The sequence below is a fragment of the Lissotriton helveticus genome, chromosome 1_1, assembly GCF_964261635.1.
Source record: "Lissotriton helveticus chromosome 1_1, aLisHel1.1, whole genome shotgun sequence".
In the NCBI taxonomy this organism is placed as follows: Eukaryota; Metazoa; Chordata; class Amphibia; order Caudata; family Salamandridae; genus Lissotriton; species Lissotriton helveticus.
In genome coordinates, this window is record NC_136057.1 from 387,311,583 (window position 1) to 387,329,791 (window position 18,209).

The 18,209-nt window shown below is 48.5% G+C and overlaps 2 protein-coding genes across 4 annotated transcripts in view; one reads left to right on the top strand and one right to left on the bottom strand.

Annotated features, from left to right (window-relative positions):
* Positions 1 to 16,086, top strand: part of WASHC1 (WASH complex subunit 1) — a 502,888-nt gene extending 486,802 nt beyond the window's left edge. The window contains exons 10-11 of the mRNA XM_078673724.1: positions 8,758 to 8,826; positions 14,479 to 16,086. Of these exons, the coding sequence (XP_078529850.1) occupies positions 8,758 to 8,826; positions 14,479 to 14,633 (224 nt within the window). The 3' untranslated portion in view covers positions 14,634 to 16,086. The remainder of the gene's footprint in view (positions 1 to 8,757; positions 8,827 to 14,478) is intronic.
* DDX11 (DEAD/H-box helicase 11) overlaps positions 15,142 to 18,209 on the bottom strand; it is a 471,297-nt gene continuing 468,229 nt past the window's right edge. For all 3 annotated transcript variants that reach the window (XM_078673722.1, XM_078673723.1, XM_078673721.1), the window contains exon 27: positions 15,142 to 15,364. In XM_078673722.1, coding sequence (XP_078529848.1) covers positions 15,320 to 15,364 — 45 coding nt within the window. In that variant the 3' untranslated portion in view covers positions 15,142 to 15,319. The remainder of the gene's footprint in view (positions 15,365 to 18,209) is intronic.

The following is an 18,209-nucleotide window of genomic DNA, read 5'->3' on the forward strand; positions in this document are numbered from 1 at the left end:
ATTGGATGCATGCCCGAACCCGGTAGGGCACTCGAAAAGCTCGGTGTTTTACAGGTGGACTGTCCCCGGTGTCCACATCGTGGACACACCACCGGGTGACCCCCGGCGTGAAGGAAAACAGATCCGCAAACTGCCCCAGCATCTTCCGGCAGTCTTGTTGCTGCTCTGGGGTCAGGGTAGAGGAGAGCCGGACCCCTTCGAAGGAGCCGTCTTTCTCGGTGGTGCTGAGGAGATCCGGTAGTGGCTCGGAGTCGTCTTCAGCTCCGTCATCGGTCGCCAGCAGCAGACTCAGTTCAGTGCGGCTTGAGCCGGTTAGCGTGTAGAACCCGGAGGGGGTTCCTGGGGGACTCCATGTCTACCAGGTAGGTGACGGGGCTCTTGCGCTCCACCGCTTTGAAGGGCCCCGTCCATTTGTCCTGGAGGGCGCACGGTTCAACCGGGGACATGACTCAGACTTGCTGGCCCGGCTCGAACTCGATGGAGGAGGCGTTCTGGTCATACCAGCGTTTCATCTCCTCCTGGCTGGCCTCGAGGTTGGCCTCGGCAAGTTCCCGGAACTTCCGAGTCTGATTGCGGAGGGTCAGGAGGTACCGGTAGACATCCGGCGGGGCATCTCGAACTGCTGTCTCCCAGCCTTCCTTGACCAGGCTGAGGGGGCCTCGAACCGGGTGTCCGTACAAGAGTTCAAAAGGGCTGAACCCCAGAGATTTCTGGGGTACCTCTCGGTAGGCGAAAAGGAGGCAGGGCAGCAGGACATCCCATTTGCGCCGGAGGGGCTCTTCGAGGCCCTTGATCATTCCCTTCAGTGTCCTGTTAAAGCGTTCCACTAGTCCATTTCCTTGGGGATGATACGGGGTGGTGAACTTATAGGCGACCCCGCACTGTTGCCATAGGGATCGCATATGCTTTGAGATAAAGTTGGAGCCCCGATCACTCACGACTTCTCGGGGGAAGCCGACTCGGGAGAAGATGCTCATGAGGGCTCGGCCCACCACGGGGGCCGTGATGGTTCGGAGGGGGACGGCCTCAGGATAGCGGGTGGCATGGTCCACCAGGACTAGGATGAAGCGGTGTCCCTGCGAGGTGCGAGGGTCCAGGGGCCCTACGATGTCTATTCCTACTCGCTCGAAGGGGGTGGTCACCACGGGGAACGGCTGGAGCGGGGCTTTGACTTTCCCCCCGCTGGCTTGACAGGTCGGGCAGGTTCGGCAGTGGTTATGCACATCGGTGCGCATTCTTGGCCAGTAGAAATGGGTCACCAGGCGGCTGTAGGTTTTGTCCTGCCCCAGGTGCCCGGCGAGGGGCACATCTTGTGCTAAGTTCAGGAGGAAGTCTCTGAATCGGAGGGGTACGACCAGTACCCGGCCGGCCCCTAGCTCAGCAATCTTCTGCTCACTGTAGAGGAGGTCGTTGTCCCAATAGACCCAGTGGGACCCCGCGGGGTCTCCAGCGGCTTGAGTAGCGGCTTTGCTGTCGAATCCCCTCGAGGGAGGGGCAGGTTTCCTGCTCCAGCCGGAACTGTTCGCGGGTGGGGCCACCTTCTTGGCGCCATTGAGCGAGTTCTGGGAGGTGGTTGAGCTCGGTGAGGTCTTCTTGGTCGGGCCCTTGGGGGCCGTGTTCGGGGTCGGCGTCCTCGGGGACGACGGGTGGTGGAGGTGCGGGCCACTCGGGTTCTTCAGTCGGAGCTCCCCCCGCGGGGGTGGAGGCTCGGGCGGACATGGAGCGGGTGGTCGCACAGACCCACTCGGGAAGGCCCAGCATCCCCAGGTGCTCTCTTCGTTCGACGCCGGCCCATGGGGAACTTTCCAGGTCGTTCCCAAGGAGGCAGTCCACGGGGGCATCGTCGCGGACAGTCACTTTCAGCATGCCCGACACTCCTCCCCACTCGAAGGGGATGCGGGCCATCTGGCACAAAGTTTCTGAGTTATCTGCGGACCGGACTGGGCACAGGACGTTCGGAAGGATCTGTTCTGGGGTCACCAGATGGCAGCGGACCGCTGTCACGCTGGCTCCGGTGTCACGGAGGGCTTCGGTCCGGCGACCATTGATGGTGACCCACTGGCGGTATTTCTGGGTGTTGCCGGGGATCAAACCTTGAGGGATCAGGTCGTGGGTACCCAGGCTTGCCAAGGTCATGGCGGCGGGCTCCCACTCGGCCTGTTCGTGGTCGTCGTCCTCTTCCTCACTTATTTCTGCACCCAGGGCAGCCGCCGCGATCTGGCGGGCTGGGGGCCCGGTGGTGCCGGGTCGCTGGTTCATCGGGCAGAGGGGGTCATTCGCATAATGACCTTGTCGCTGGCACCTATGACACTTAACGTTTGGGCGGGGCCCCGGTCTGGCTGGGGGGGCCCCTCTCCGGCCCAGGGAGGGCGACGTGGAGGTAGGGGAGGACCCCTGGGGGACGTCTCGACCCCGGCTCTGGCCTACCCCGCCGCCTCGTGGTCGGTGGTTCCCCGGGGATCCCCGGCCGTAGTCTCCCATCGTGCTCCGGGGCACTCGGGTGCTCGCCCATCGATCCGCCTCGACAGCGAGTTTTCGTGGCTCCGTCAATTTGCTGTCGAGGAGGTGCTGCCGAAGTTCGATGAAACAGTTATTGGACAGATGTTCCCATAGAATGAGGTCGACCAACTGCTGGTAGGTGGTGACCTGGCAGCCCCGAGTCCACCCCTCGAAGGCTCTACTGTAATAGTTCACGTATTCCACCCACGTGGTACCGGGGATTTTTTTGCAGTCTCGGAATCGCTGCCGGTACATCTCGGGGGTGAGTCCGTAGCGAGTGAGGAGGGCGGTCTTCATGTGCTCGTACGAGGTCCTCTCGGTATCAGGGAGCTCCAGCAAGGCGTCTCTCCCTTCGTTGATAAACTTCCCCCACAGGCCGGCGCCCCAGTCCTTGAGGGGTACTCGATGGGCGGCCATGGCGACCTCGTAGGCTTTGAACCACTGTTGGATGTCGTCGTTTTTATAGTACTCTTTGACGACATCCTTGGGTATGTGCACCTTCGCGTCCACCGGCGGGGGTGAGGTCTTACTCCCGGCGAGGGCAGACTCGTTTGCCTTGGCTTTGAGTTCTATTTCTTTGAGGACGCGCTCGTGCTCGAGCATGAGTTTTTTTTCCTCGAGGGCTAGCTTCCTTTCTGCCAGTTGGATTTCTCCTTCTTGTCGGAGTCGAGCCAGATCCAACTCGTGGAGCCGGTTCCTCTCTCGTTCTCGGGCGTCTTCGGGGAAGAGGCCCGTGTTTGGGGTTGCGGGTCTCCCTCCCGCTGGGTTCACCTCAGCCTCCGGGCGTTCGTTCGGGCCCGGGTTATCTTCACTCGGAGGTGGCGCCTCGCCGGCGTCCACCCAGGCCTGTAGGGCCGATTTAAAGTCTTCTTTGGTGCTTAAGCCAGAGGTAGCGATGCCTAGGTCTTTGCAGAATTGCTTTAGCTCCTTGTGACTGTAGTCTTCCATTTTCTCTTTCTGGAATTCTGTGCTCATGGTCGCAGTGGGTTTCTCTTGGTAGCGAGTGAATCACTCCCTGTACGATCTACGTGGGCTCGGATCCCGGCGCTTGCCACCAATGTTAGAAAGGCGACCCCGGGGGAGGCAGAAGATGTCTGACTGACCACCCCTAGGTCCACCTCTCCGTCGAGACGTAGCCGAGCGTTACCGAGAGGCCTCCTGGGGGAGGGCCCTCTCCTAGGATCGGACAGCAGAGTAATCACAACACTACAAACGGACACCACACAGGAGGTCAAGTTCTCAAGCTTTTATAAGGAATACGGGTTGCGGACTCTTGGCAGTATATACAGGCGGATCGAGGGATCCGTAAAGTCTCGAAAAGGGGGCGAGGTAGCGGGACAGTCTCGCTTTTGGGGGGAGGAAGGGATACCCTGCGCACAGCTCTCAATCCTCGAGCTGGGGGGTTCCGAGAGGTTCGAGCCGCGGCCGTGCCAGCAGGCTTACAGGATGGTTCAGCAAGGTAGGCCGCGGCAGCGCCAGCAGGCTCTCAGATGGTTCAGCAAGGTAGGCCGCAGCAGCGCCAGCAGGCTCTCGGATGGTTCAGCAAGGTAGGCCGCGGCAGCGCCAGCAGGCTCTCGGATGGTTCAGCAAGGTGGGCCGCGGCAGCGCCAGCAGGCTCTCAGATGGTTCAGCAAGGTAGGCCGCGGCAGCGCCAGCAGGCTCTCAGATGGTTCAGCAAGGTAGGCCGCGGCAGCGCCAGCAGGCTCTCAGATGGTTCAGCAAGGTAGGCCGCGGCAGCGCCAGCAGGCTCTCAGATGGACGACGGGTTACAGGAAGGATGAGTTCGTCTGGTGTTGGCCGTGACAGCGTCAGTAGGGCTTCCAGTCCAGGATACAACTGACGTCCTACTCCGGGGCTGGCCCAGATATAGGACGGAGGTCCTTTGATGTCCGGACCCTCCCGCCTGGGGGGTCAGAGGGGCCGGGATGATGGTGTCCAGACACCCAGCAGGGGGGTGGAGCCAGCGCCCAGGGAGGCCGGAGGGCGATCGATACCAGGCGTCCGGGGACGGCTGGAGGGCCATCGAAACTCCCCTCCCTCCGGGATCTGTCGAGTGGCCACTCGACCACCTGGGAGGATCTTGGTGCCTCGATGTCGGGGCTTCGCTGGGGCCTGGGCCTGGGCCGAGGCCACGTGGTCGTGACGTGGGGGACCCAAGATGGAGTCGGGCACGGCCTCGTGCTTAGGTCGTGATGGGCCTACGCCGGAGCCAGGCTGGTGATGGGGATCCGGGATGGCATCCGGATCGGTGGTGTTGGGGCGTGCGGGGTCGGGCCGAAGGGGCCGCCCGAGGTTCGGAGGAGGGCTGGTGTCGTCCGGGGCCCGCCATGCGGGAGGGGTAGGACCACGCCATGAGGCCGGGTCCAACACCGGTATATCACAGTGTTAGCAAGAGGCATTGAGTTCCATAGAGTAGGAGCTATCAGGAGTATTCCCAATCTTCTGGTGTTCAGGAAAGCAGTAAAAACTTGGCTGTTTCAGAAGCTATACACATCTCATTCTCCTCTTTGATGGGACAGCCATGCGCTTTACAAATCGCCTAACATAACTAGTGATTTGTATTGGAGCGAAGGTCTGCCAGTTAATACAGAGTATGGCCACCTGGGAGGTACATAGCAGTTAACCCAACTTACAGATAAAGCCTATGCAAGACAGTATAGGAAGTGGGTATTCCCTCTTACCATCACCATGTTTAATTGGAGGGCTAGCTGGTGCAGTTTAGCACAGAGAGTTCTTAGGTTGTGTGAAGTCAAGCAGCTTGGGATATATCTGTCTTGGTCTGGCTTGCCATCAGGGGAAGAAGTCTGTTTGTAATGATTTTAGCTGGAATCTTAGTGTCACGTTTAAGTGTTGCATTTATTAGTGGACGTGGCCTGTGTGAGTTGCAGCTATCCAGCGACTTTCCTGGCTTAAGGGAAATTAGGAGTACTTCTCGCATTGATGGAAGCTGAATATTTTTGTTTCTGCTCACTTGAGGGAGGTGTCGAGCTATCAGATCTATAAATTACTTATAGAATTCTGATGGAAACCTAATAATTCCAGGGGCTCTACTGGTCGGTAGTCCCATAACATCTATGACCTTCGGAAGCCTGATGGATTGCTCCATGAATAGTCTCTGCCTTCTACTAGAGAGGCAGTAGCAGAGTTCTCGAGGTATGAATTAGCTTGTGCGGGTGTACTGAGGCACTTAGAGGAATATAGCGCCCCATAATAGTTTTTACACACTCCCAGTATTTCCTGTGGTTCATATTTAGGTTTACCTTTTGTGTTGTTAGGAAAGTGATACACTTGAAGAGGCCAGGGATCAAATTGGATACCGAAACCAATCAATATCTCTGGAGCCCTGACGATGTTCAAGTACTAACAGAACGAAACACGTTGGCTGGATGATGTTCGTTGACTCAATAAACTTGAATCGATTTAATAAAGGGGAGGACTAAAAGGAATATCTTGCCGTGCTCATCTACTTATTGACTCTAGATAAGAAAGTTTATGGTGCGGCATTCCAAATATCTATAATTTCTGTTGTGCGTTTGCAGTTGCACCGAACAACGGCGGGTGCGGGAATTGTTATGCACATCTATTGGATAAAAAGGAAACTGAGCAGTAAAGTGTGGCTTTGAAAGTCGGCAGTTGTTGTGCTTGTTTGGCAGGGCATTGTCTATGTGCTTCGTAAACAATGCAAGAGAGTCAAAGGATATACCTAAGATCTTGCTTTGAACTTCTGGTTTGAAGGCTGTACATCTTTGCCCACTTAGGACCGCTGCTCCGCTAAGTTGGCAGAACCCTATGTTGGACACATCCATTGCTGCCTCTGATTGCTGTGGACTTATTCACATCCTCTTTGCCTATTGCTCTGGCAGCTTCCCTCATGTCTTAAAGGATATGGTCGATCAGTGTCAATATTTCATGCCACATTTCACAGTCGTAGTGGCCCAAAATTGCTAGTGCATTTCCAAATTTGATTGAGGTTGATGCCATGGAACTAACCCTCCAGCCCAAATTGTCTATCCATCTAATTTCCCTGACCGATGGTGCTGACAATGGTGTGACTGGGTACTCTGACCTATGTTTAGCCACTTCTATAACCAAGACAATGGTCCCTAGACAGAGCAAATTTGTCAAATAAATATAGGCTAAATAGACACTATATTCTTAGTCCAGCCGGACAGATTTATTTTGTAATAAACAATTTTTAGAAAATGTTTAAAAGGTGTTAACAGCAGGACACCAGCCGATGTCGACTGACAAACAAGTGTGACCAAGGATTCACAATCAATGATAACCCGTAGCATGACTCTTACTCAATTTTTAAACATCGTGCGGAATTGTTTGGTGTACAATATTCATCAGTCGCCATACTCACGACGTTGCACCTTGGGATAACGCAATGGGCTAGTAATTTCTATGTATCCTCACACCTATGTAGGTAGAGATCTGCATGTAAGAGTCATGCTACGGGTTATCATTGGTTGTGAATCCTTGGTCACACTTGTTTGGGCGGTTTCTAATGGGGGCAACTGCAACACGTAAGAGGCTATTATTAAAAATAAGTGTGTATGTACAATTTTCCTTTAAATGCCCTAATCTATGGAATTTGTTTGTTCTCTTTTTCTCTCTCCTATCTAATTTTCATGTTTGTTATAATATATGGTTTGGCAATTATTGTCCCAACTAGGGGCTGAGCAAGTTAATTCTGACTTTGTTACAATTCTTTTTAAAAAAGTGAAAGGCATATATGTAATGTCCTGAGGATGAACCTGTATTAACCATAGGTTCGAAACGTCGTCGACTGTGCCACACTATATGCAGTTGAAATGTACTGATTGATATCAGCAATAGTGTGTTTGTATTATCGTCTGACTGTGAATTAACTACACAGACTGTTTAGTTGCCTTGTTTGTTCTTTTCTTTAGTGTGTCAGTTGACATCGGCTGGTGTCCTGCTGTTAACACCTTTTAAACATTTTCTAAAAATTGTTTATTACAAAATAAATCTGTCCGGCTGGACTAAGAATATAGTGTCTTTTTAGCCTATATTTATTTGACAAATTTGCTCTGTCTAGGGACCATTGTCTTGGTTATAGATATAACTACCCTAAGGTCCCTAGCATACTGCTTCCTTGGGTGCCCTTGTACACCAAAATTCTATGTTTAGCCACTGACACAAGGACCAAGTCTGGTGTGAGTGACCTGTAAAACAGGCTAATGCTAATTCTGGGCCTTGTTCTACTTTTGCAAATTTGGTGCCACTGCAGTATCCTAGCCAATGTTTTAATCCGTTTTAGTCCCTCTGACCAAACAAAGTCTAGTATGGGAATCAACTTTGTGGTTGTTCTTTAGAATCAGGGTGAAATCACTGTTGTTCCACCAAAGCCTTTCTTTGGGAGATTCTGTATTTTATCTGTCCTTTCCACCAAGGAATGGAAACTGGCTATGTTATCCAGAGGGTAATCTGGCTAACTGGATTGGTCTCTTTCCTTGAGTAAGGTATAATAGCCTCATACTGCATTGCCTTTATAGTCTCCATGTGGGAGCTTGGCCTCTTTGTCTGAGAGTCATAGCTGGTTGGAAGCGGACAAATCTTGCTTCCCCATGTCCTTAGGCATTGGCAGGGATTTACCTGGGAGGTGTCTCTAGCACTGCAGGAGGTGAAGTGGTGGAGGTAGAATGGGCACTTGAGGTGGTGGAGAAGGCATGGATGGGGCAAACAGCAAGGTAGTAGCTGGTTGCTCGACTGGTTGTTGGTGAACCTTTGAGAAGTGTCCACCATCTGTTGCAATGTCAGCATGAAAACAACTGTAACTTGCATCAATTCTGGTTCGTTGTAGTAACAACATGGTCCATATGATAGTATCCTCTTATATGGGGGTTGTATTCTAGATTATGAAAAATAGCATACAAAAGTAGGCTGTCATCACATCAAACTGTCGGATTTCCTAATAAGTAGATCACAAGCTTACCATTTCCAGACATTTAACATATTTCACATTTTGCAAATAGGTTGGACAGGAGGCTGTTTTCAAAGGACATTTGATGACAGGCAGAAGTCACTGACTTTATTGTCCCAGGCTGGCATTGGTTCGTGGTATCATACATCTCATTCATATTTATAACAAGGCAGCCAGCTTTGTGGAGTTGGAAATGGTTTTGGCATACTGGTCTATTAACTTACTTGACTTGCTCTTATGGCAATTATTAAGTTGTTCATGGCCTGATTATGCTGTTATAATGGTTACTTATTTTTTCTGTGTTTTAGTGATCGCAACAGGAGGAGGTGGAGACTTAATGTCAGATCTCTTCAACAAACTGGCCTTGAGGCGAAAAGGTAAGAGGATTCACAGCTAATCCATCCATGTTTCAATGTATGCCTAAGTTCTGCAATATGGACATAGAAGTTTTCTTCTGTTAAAAGTGGTAGAGCCTCCTCAATTTATACCCGTCTAAGGGTTTTTTAAAGTTTGGCAGAGCAAATGCACAGCCAAACTTGCTGTTCCACCACTCTAGTTAGAGGTGGGCGAAGTGCTGGGTTTCTGACCCGAGAGAACCAGCAGGCAGCCATTGGAAACCTCTGAACTGACAGCCTGTGAACCACTGGCCCATGAGGCCATAATAATGGGTGCTCTGCCCTTTAAAGGGCAGGGCGACCATCACTAGGCTGCCGAGGCTTGGTGGTGCCTTGGAGGGAAATCACAACAGTAGTGGCTCCACAGAAGGTAAGGTCCCCGTCTGCCTAGAGGACAGAGCTAAATGTAGCAGGCGGTCCTCTACCAAGGGAGTGGTCATCTGACATACCCTAAATCAGTCCTTAAGTTGTAACTTCATTGCGGCTCATTGGGATGATGTCACCATTCTTGGACAGCTGTTAGTATAGTCTGCTGTTTACACTCAGGTGCTTATTAAATTGCATGATGGAAAACAGAATCAGACCTGAAAAAATTCAATAGGTAAAAAATGAGTAGCTATGCTTCCAAAGTGGACATGGCTAAACATACCATAACCTAAGCCTTACATTTTACATCCGAAAATATTGTTTCTTGCAAGTTCTGGATCAACATTCGTTTTCCCTCATAGAATCTAGTGCCCCTGTATATTTAAAAATTAACTGACCTGCACCATTGCAAATGATTCAGGCATCAACCAAGGGACAGGGGCAAGTTATACTGACCTTTTCTTTCACCTTTTATCCCCAGATAAAATGAACAAGTTACCCTCTGTAAAGAGCTATACGGTGGATTCTCTACCTAATTGCAAACTCCTCACCTTGAATACTCCCCAGGCACCAGACTGTAGCTGGATGATTATTCAGCACAGCTCCTGCGTGCTGGTAGGTGGCTTCGCATGCTCCGCGTCAACCCCATTCTGTCTGAAAGTAACAGCATGTAGTGTATTCCAAGTGCTTGATGTCAGTTTCTATCTTGACATGTCCGTACTTTCCGAAGTGGAGCCCAGAAACCAATTACCAGTGCCAGTGTGCAGATCTCTAATTTGGGACCTTTTTAGATGGAGAAGAGGCCATCCTGCAGAACGGGGAGGTTGGAGGGTGAATAGGAATCTGCGACTAGAGTAACCACCAGAAATACCATTACCAAAGGTATGTAACATGTTTTTCTGATGGCTGCTTCTAACCACATACTGCTCACCTTTAGAATTGATACCAAAGCAGTACTGTCCCATGTGTTGGGTCTGTGGAGTGATTCAGACCAAATGGCGGCCTGACAAATATCTAGGACAGGCACTCTGTGTGCCAAAGAAGTGGTAGCCCTATGGGCCCTCAAACCTTCAAGAGGTTGCTTCCTAGCCAGGGTGTAGCAGATCTTAATGCACAGAACTATCCACCTGGACAATATCCTTTTCTTCACTGCCTTGTCGTACTTTGTCCCAGATAACCCCCATAAAGAGCCGATTGTCTACCCTGTAGTCCCTGGTGTGATTGGTGTAAAAACTCATCACAAACAATGGAGTCTCTCCTCTTTCAAGGAGTGAGCTAGTGCAAAGAACATCGGAAGCCTGATGGTCTGTCTAAAGTGAAAGGGAATCGCAACCTTTGGTAGAAAGGCTGCGCTATTCTTCAGCACTAGTTTGTCTTGAAAGAAAGTGGTGTAGGGGACAGGAAAGAGCTTGAAGCTTATTACCCACACGAGCTGAAGTTATCACAAAGGGAAAGACATACTTCAGAGTCAGTAGATGTAGAGGACAACTGTGCATCAGCTGAAAAGGAATGCACGTATGAAAAGTGAGGACCAAATTGAGATTTCACTATGGCATCACAAAGGATTTTGGAGGAAGCATATGAATTGAACCTTTAAGAAATCACATTTCAACAGGTGACTGAATAAGGCCTGCTGGTCTGGTAAATGCAAAAAGGCTGATAGAGCAGACAAATAACCTTTATTAATGTCGACTGCATGTCTTTGCTGGGCCAAAGACCAGACAAACAGCAGTACCTGCAATGGGTCACGTTACAGGTGCTGCTCAAGCCACAAACTTGTCAAGCAACATGTGTAAACCAACGTTGTACAGGAAAGCGTGGTTGCAAGATCTGTTGTGTGGTCCATAAGGGCCTACATGGACTTGGACCCTTCTATCTGGCTGATAAATTGGTCCCGTATGTCCCTATCCGTACCCTCAGGTCAAGTAACCAGCTGCTCCTCCGTGTACCCACGATCAGAAGGGCCAGGCAGGGTGGTAAAGCCCTATCAGTGGTCGGCCCTGCACTATGGAATAAGCTCCCTCTTCCGCTGAGGCAATGTTCAGATCATTTGACCTTTAGAAAAAGGTTGAAAACCTTTCTATTCCAGACTTAGCCCTGCTCTGAATTTTTCTGATTAGGATTACCTTATTGGATTGGCTGCTTCCCCCTATTGCTACTGGTGTTTCACTGGGCGCAGAGATACTCCTCCGGGAGTGGATTCAAGCGCGTTCTAAACCCGCAAATACAGGATGACATCCACTACTGCAGATGGGAGATCAAATACAGTCAACTGCTGCTGCTCATTCTCCATGTTGGAGGGGTGGATTACGCAGGCCCAGGTGCAAGACCCTTCCGATGTGAAAAAAGGTCCTCTCGAAGTAGCAGCCTGATCGTAGGGCTGATGCTCACCAGGTCCAGTCCATAGCCTCAATCAGAACTCGCAACAGAAGTAGTGGTGGAAAAGGCCTACAGTATTTCAGTGTTCCCCTGTAGGCAGAATAAGGCTCTGAGAGAGACTATTCGCTAAAACTGTAGCACAAAAATATTACATATTCTAGTGGCGGCGAAGAAATCAAATCAGGGTTTTCCCCAATGCTGGAAGAGGCCCTGTGTCACCTCTGGGAATATGCCATTTGTGATCCGCTCTGCGTTGACAACTGAGTTCATCTGCCATGGTGTTTAAAGGTTCTGCCTCGTGAGACATAAGCAGGAAAATGCCCTGAGGAGTCGCTAGTTCCAGAAGTGCAGGGCCTCTCTGAACAGGGTCCAGAGCCTCACCCCTCTCTGCTTGTTGGAGTACAACATGGTGGTGGTGTTGTTGTTTGTGAGGACTGAAACAAGCTTCCCCTTGATGTACAACAACAAGGCTTTCAACAGCAAACAAATGGCCTCCAACAGGATGAAAAGGAGACTGGTCTGCAACGGAGGCCAGAATTTTCTGATCTAGCCTTCTGCAGATGACCTTCCCAACACAGCAGTGATGTGTCTGTCCCCACTGTCAGCTCTGAGTGGGTAGGGAGAGGTGTCTATCACCGGTCGAGCAGCCACCACTGCAGATCTTTTGCAGTCTCCTATGAAATCTGACCACTTTCCTTGGTGCTTTGCCCACTGAGACTTTAAATCCCACATATTCCATCTGGCATAGTTAGCAAGCAAGAGGCCAATAGGCCAAGTAGTCTCAGAGCGACTCTCACTGAGACCCAGGAAAGAGGCTGAAATATTGGCTCATAGCCAGAATGTCCTGGACTTGCTGAACTGGAAGGAAGGACCAATAACGCACTGTGTCCAGGATGGCTTCAATAAAAGGAAATCTCTGCAAAGAAACCAGCTGTGACTTGTGCACCTTGATAGTGAAGCCCAACAACGCCAGGAGGTTTGCTGTCATATGGAAGTGGTCAACTATGGCCTGTGTGAATCCTGCCTTCTACAACCAGTGTCAATGCAGGGGAAGACTGGTAAACTGGACCTTTTTAAGGGATGCTACGTTCACCACCATCAGCTTCGCAAACACCTGATGGGCGCTGGTGAGGTCTAATGGAAGCACAGCAAATTGAAAATGCTCCTGGCCACCTTGAACCACAAGTCATGCTTATGTGTCTACAGGATGGAAATAGGCATCCTGTAGGTCCAACGCTGCCATCCAGTCTCCTGCATCCTGGGCACGAGCCAGCATGAGTGTCTTCAGTCTGTTCTTCCGCAGGAAGACATTGAGAGGTTGGCAATTTTCGATTTTCAGCACTAGGAAATAGCGAGAATAATATACATTTCACGAGGCGGAGACTCTCCCAGGGGATCCTTTTGCCAAAAGAGCCTGAACTTTCTGCAGGAAAATGTACAAATGCTCCTCTGAAAGCCACTCTGTGGGTGGAAGATGGGGCGGGTCTGAGAGGGATGGCATGACATAGAACCGTTAAACTATCTGCAGGACACACCTGTCTGTATTATGGTGTGCCACTCTTGGAGAAAATTACTGAATCAGCCTCCAAAAGACAAAAATGAAAAGGCTTGAAAGCTTCTGCTAGAGAGGCAGGAGATTGGGTAGTTTGCTGTGCCGGTGAGCCTGGATGTTGTATGCTGATTGCTTGACCTTAACAGAACATGGGTGCATGTTGCTGGGCCCTGGCGATGCCTTGAAAGAGGAGGAACTGTTGGGGATGCTGCTTTGCGGCTGTGGAGAGACCTAGGGAGTGCTCTGTAACTCCGATTTCCTTGAAGCACTCTAGTGCGGAATAATCCTTCTCCAAATAGAACAGTACGGCACGATCGTCACCAGAGAAGTCATGGATCCATTTGTGGCACCGCAGCCCCACCTATTCCAGACTGCACTGACAAAACAGTTGATAGTGTCCAGTCAAGACTCTATGACATATGTGTCCATGGCTCTCTGTCTGGGGAGGTGATAGGGAATGAGTTGGAACTTCCCCTCCTAGTAGAAGCCTATGCTACGAGGCTCTTGGGAGCATAGGTTCTGCACCAAGAAAGCAGGTCACCTAGGGAAGGTCTGTGGCGTTCTATTACCTTTATGTTTACTGGTGGGCAGGAACAAAGTTCAGCCCAGATACCCGTGAGAGTCATTCATGGTTTTGTTGAATATCAGGAAGGGCTCAGATTAGGTCTGCCCAGACTGTAAAATGACAGCGTGGACATTGTTTTTTTTACTTCAATAAACAGTAACTGTAAGTCCAGGACTTCAGCTGCCTGTCTGACAACCTCAGTAAATGAGTGTGTCTTCCTTTAAATGACATGGGGAGAACCCTGCCCCATGTCAGGAGAAGGGCCCAATCCACTGGCCTCTTGCAGGTCCACATAGAAATTGCCATTTCCTATCATGTCATCATCATCCTCATAGTCACCCAAGGCTGGTTGGCTTTGGTCAGGGTCTGATCCAAAACGTTGCCGGAAAACGCCTTCTAGGCAAAGGTGATGTGTTGTCAGAGTTAACAGTTGTAGAATGGAACCTTTGCAAACCGATTGGGTTTTGAGTTGAAGAGGACAACGGGACCGGCGTGCTCCAGCATCGATGTGGCCTAGAGCCTGGGGATATTCTAAAGCTGAGGGACCTGCAGTTAGTTAGAAGTATCTATCAAGAACTTTATTATTTAAGAAAAAAAGGCATATTCACAGCAGCTTCTTTTATGGGAGGGGGTAAGTTATCACCTGAACTCATCTCAGAGGAGGTGCAAATCAAGGAAAACCCCGTTTGACTTAGTTCTTTTTGTCACTGCTGATATTTGTGCAGTAAAACATGTGCGATACAAACTCACATTTGCAATTGTCTTTTCTTAGGAATCTCTGGGAAAGGACCTGTTGCAGGAGATGGAAGCGGGGATGCCCCCAGTGCTCCAGGTGGGGCTTTTGCACGAATGTCAGATACAATACCCCCTTTACCACACCCACAGCAATCTGCTGGCGATGAAGACGAGGCTGATTGGGAGTCGTAGAAAACTCACTTGCCATTATTTTGGAGCTTGTATCATCTCAAGAGTGCTTCATTGCTTAAATCTACTGATTTCAAATATTCATCATTGTCTATATCTTCAGAATTTCAAAAGAAAGTTTCCTAGCCAAAAACAGCAATCGGACTGCGTACATGCCCTAGAACTAGGTTGAGCATTTTTTTTTATCCTGCAGTCCTAACTCGTATCTGCCAATTGCATGATTTAGTTCCAGTGACTCGGCATAGAGTGTGATACCAGTTACTGTTCATTGTGTGTTGACAGAAGCAAGTTCTTTGAAAGCTCACAGCATAAAGGGCGTTCCTGTTTCTTCCCAACACTGGATGGGTGGTATGGTGTTAGATTATCTCGATACTTGCCCATACAAATTAATAAAGTTTGTAGCGGTACCTACTTTCAACAAGATGTACTGGGCTTCATTTGAGTTGAGCGTTGAACTGAATCGTACTTTAATTACATTCAATTTAGGAAAACAAACGACGACATGTGGATATCATTGTAAATGTGTTTTTAATAAATAACAAGGAAGATGTAAAACGTAAAATACACAACAGTTTTCCATAAATTACATGAGTTCGATGCTGTTGGAATAACTCTTTGCAAGAAACGCCTCTTTCCAATGGCCGAGATTCAATTCATGCATCCTGGACACCGAAACCAACTTGCCCAAGTTAGCACTGAGTCGCTGCTATCTGTGCCTTTTTTTCGTGAAAAAACTGCAGAGAGAACAAGGTTGTTTAAATGCAATGAACATTCTAGAACTGTAAAAAATTATGCGTGTATCTGATTCGACGTTAAAGCTTTCCATTTTAAAAGGTGGGAACCTTCATTTTCTCTACTGAAATGATTTAGAGAAAGTTTTTTTTGTTGTGGAATTGTGTTTTTACTTTAATGAGCCAGGTGTTGTAGCACAAAACTGTATGTTATCCATCTGAGTTTGAGTTCAAATTAACTAGGAATTTTTTAAAGTTCGAAATTTGAGTCCTCAACACACTGTGCCTCCTACTGCTAACTCCCTTCTCTTTATTTCCGCTTTCCCCAACTTCCTTTTGGGGCAGTCTCCTTTTCTTGTTCACCATTACCCAGCTTTCCCTTACCTCACCCCGTTCTAATAATCCTTTTCGTGATGGTCTAACCCCCCCCCCCCCCCCCCACTTTCTACACAATGAAGTATTCACAATTCCACTTAATAATTTAGATGTTTTCCGTGGATAGCATTCTACAATTATATGGGTCTCAGAAAGCAAGCTGCATGAACCACAAGTAATCTTGCTAGTTTTGTAAGTTTCAAATATCAGCCTCTCACTGACTACCTGTATCATCACCCTCAGAGTCTTGCCATGTCTGCAAGAGTTGCCTGTGGAAGTGAAGATGCACGATTGAATAATTGAAACTGTCTAATCTATGTAACTCAAATTAATAAATCTTCGTATGTCTAGTTGGCCTTTCTTGATTCTTCACCCTCCTTAAACTATTACATTAAGTATAATGTGCTAATATTTCAGTAACTCAATATAAAGCGACATTGCAGAATTAGCTTGAGATGACAGTAAATGAAAATCATTGCTGTTTTATAACAATTTGCCTTTTGTTGTTGCTCCCGGCTTATATGGTCACTGCTTGGGCCTCTCTTTAACGTTATGTATCAAACAATTATTATGTACAGCTACCTAGCTGTTAACTGTACTACAAATGATATAATTTAATGCATGTTGCTACATAAAGTTACCTACCTTTGATACTGATGTTTCTGGTGGGTACTCTGCCTGCTGAAACCTCGCCGCTTCAATCTCCTTCAGGTGCTAGACTGGAAAAACTGAAATATCTCTCCAGCTCCAGGTTGTGGCGCAGGCACAGATTGAAACACTACAAAGCTGCCGTGCAAAAACTAACCTGGAACCTTGTTCAGTACACAATACACCTCAGAACGGGGAGATGGGCAGTTCTGTGAAGAATCTGCAGGTAGATTGCATATCCACCAGAAACATTTGTTAACTAACTCTACTGATGAATACTTCTACCTGCAGATTGGATACCAAAGCCATACCCGCAAAATGGTGGTGGTTCTGGGGAGTGGACTTTATACTAGTAAGTCCAACAGGAATAAGTAGGCAAAATGTTGCTTCTTGTGAAGGTGTGGACTGATGGAAATGTAACAGCCTGGCAGATGTTCCGCAAAAGAATACCCTAGCCTAGGCCGTGGGGGTGGACTGAGCCTAAAGGCCTTCAGCAGGCTTCTTCTTGACCAAGGCGTGAATTAATGCAAATATTTTTCATACCTTAGAAATGCTACCATGCCAACTTCAACAGAACATGGTAGAGTGTGTTAGGATGTTTAAATTGTCCTGTTGAACAATTAGGACTTCAGCAATTTCCTAAAACTGACATTATTTGACTGAGTGCAGAAAGGTATAGGCATAGCGTTCCTAATGCTTTTGCCATCAGAATTGAAAGAGTGGATCCTCCAATTCTGTTTCTTTTGTATTTGGGAACTACAATCACATTGGGATTTTGGGCACAGGAATCTAGTAGGGGAGTACCATGAGCATATGGAGGACATATATGCGTTTGGTCTGTCTTTATACACTGTTTTATTGCAGAGGCACAGTGCTATTAAAAGACATCAGTGGGTCATTGGCAACCAGTGGAGACGGGTACGCTTCTTTTTCAATTTCCAGAATTGTTCATACAGCAGCATTTTGTACTATCCGCAACCCTACTGCAGTAGGTATTTGGGAGGTTTGACTAATAACGAGTTACGATAGTCCCATCTGAAGATTATCAGAGATTGGACCAGGTCTTTTCTAGAGGATGGAAGGAAGAATCTTCCTAATAACATACAGCAATCGAAAGCAGGTGGTGGTAAATTATTTGATATACTCTTTGAAGGTAAGTTTAGATTCAAACATGATTCCCAGGTTTCTGGTATGTTATGAGGGTATCAGAAAAGAACCCAATGAGTCAGGCCACCTTTAAAGTGACCACATTGTGAATGTCCAAAAATTATGACCTTTATTCTTTCTCTGTTTACTACTAGAGAGTTGTGTTTCATCCATTTAGTGATGATGAATTTTGTTAAGATATCAATTCTGTGTTCCCGTCCAGCCTTAGGTTAAATTGGGCACCATCAACATAAGCACAGACATTATAGCCTAAGCGCCGATCCCCATGGCACATTGTGGGAATTGGTTTAGCTGGGGTTTGGGTGCCTCATCCAAGCACTCTAGCAAAATATCATGAGATGGTATTGAACATGGCCGACAGGTCTACCAAAATCACCGCTGACAAGTCTCTATCTTCCAGAATGAGATGAATATAATTTGTAGCTCTTGCTAGAACAGTTTCTGTATTTAGGCCTTCCCAGACACTGGCTTGGACTCGAGGAAGAGAAGATGTGCATCCAAGAAGCTTATAAGTTGCTGTTGACCACTGAATATGTAATATTTGCAAGGAAGGGCAGTAGAGAGCTGCAATGTTAGATGGCTGTAACTGTGGGAGCAAGCATTAGCTTTTTTCCACTTAGCATGAACTGTTCCCAAACAGAGAGAAGAGTTACAAAGG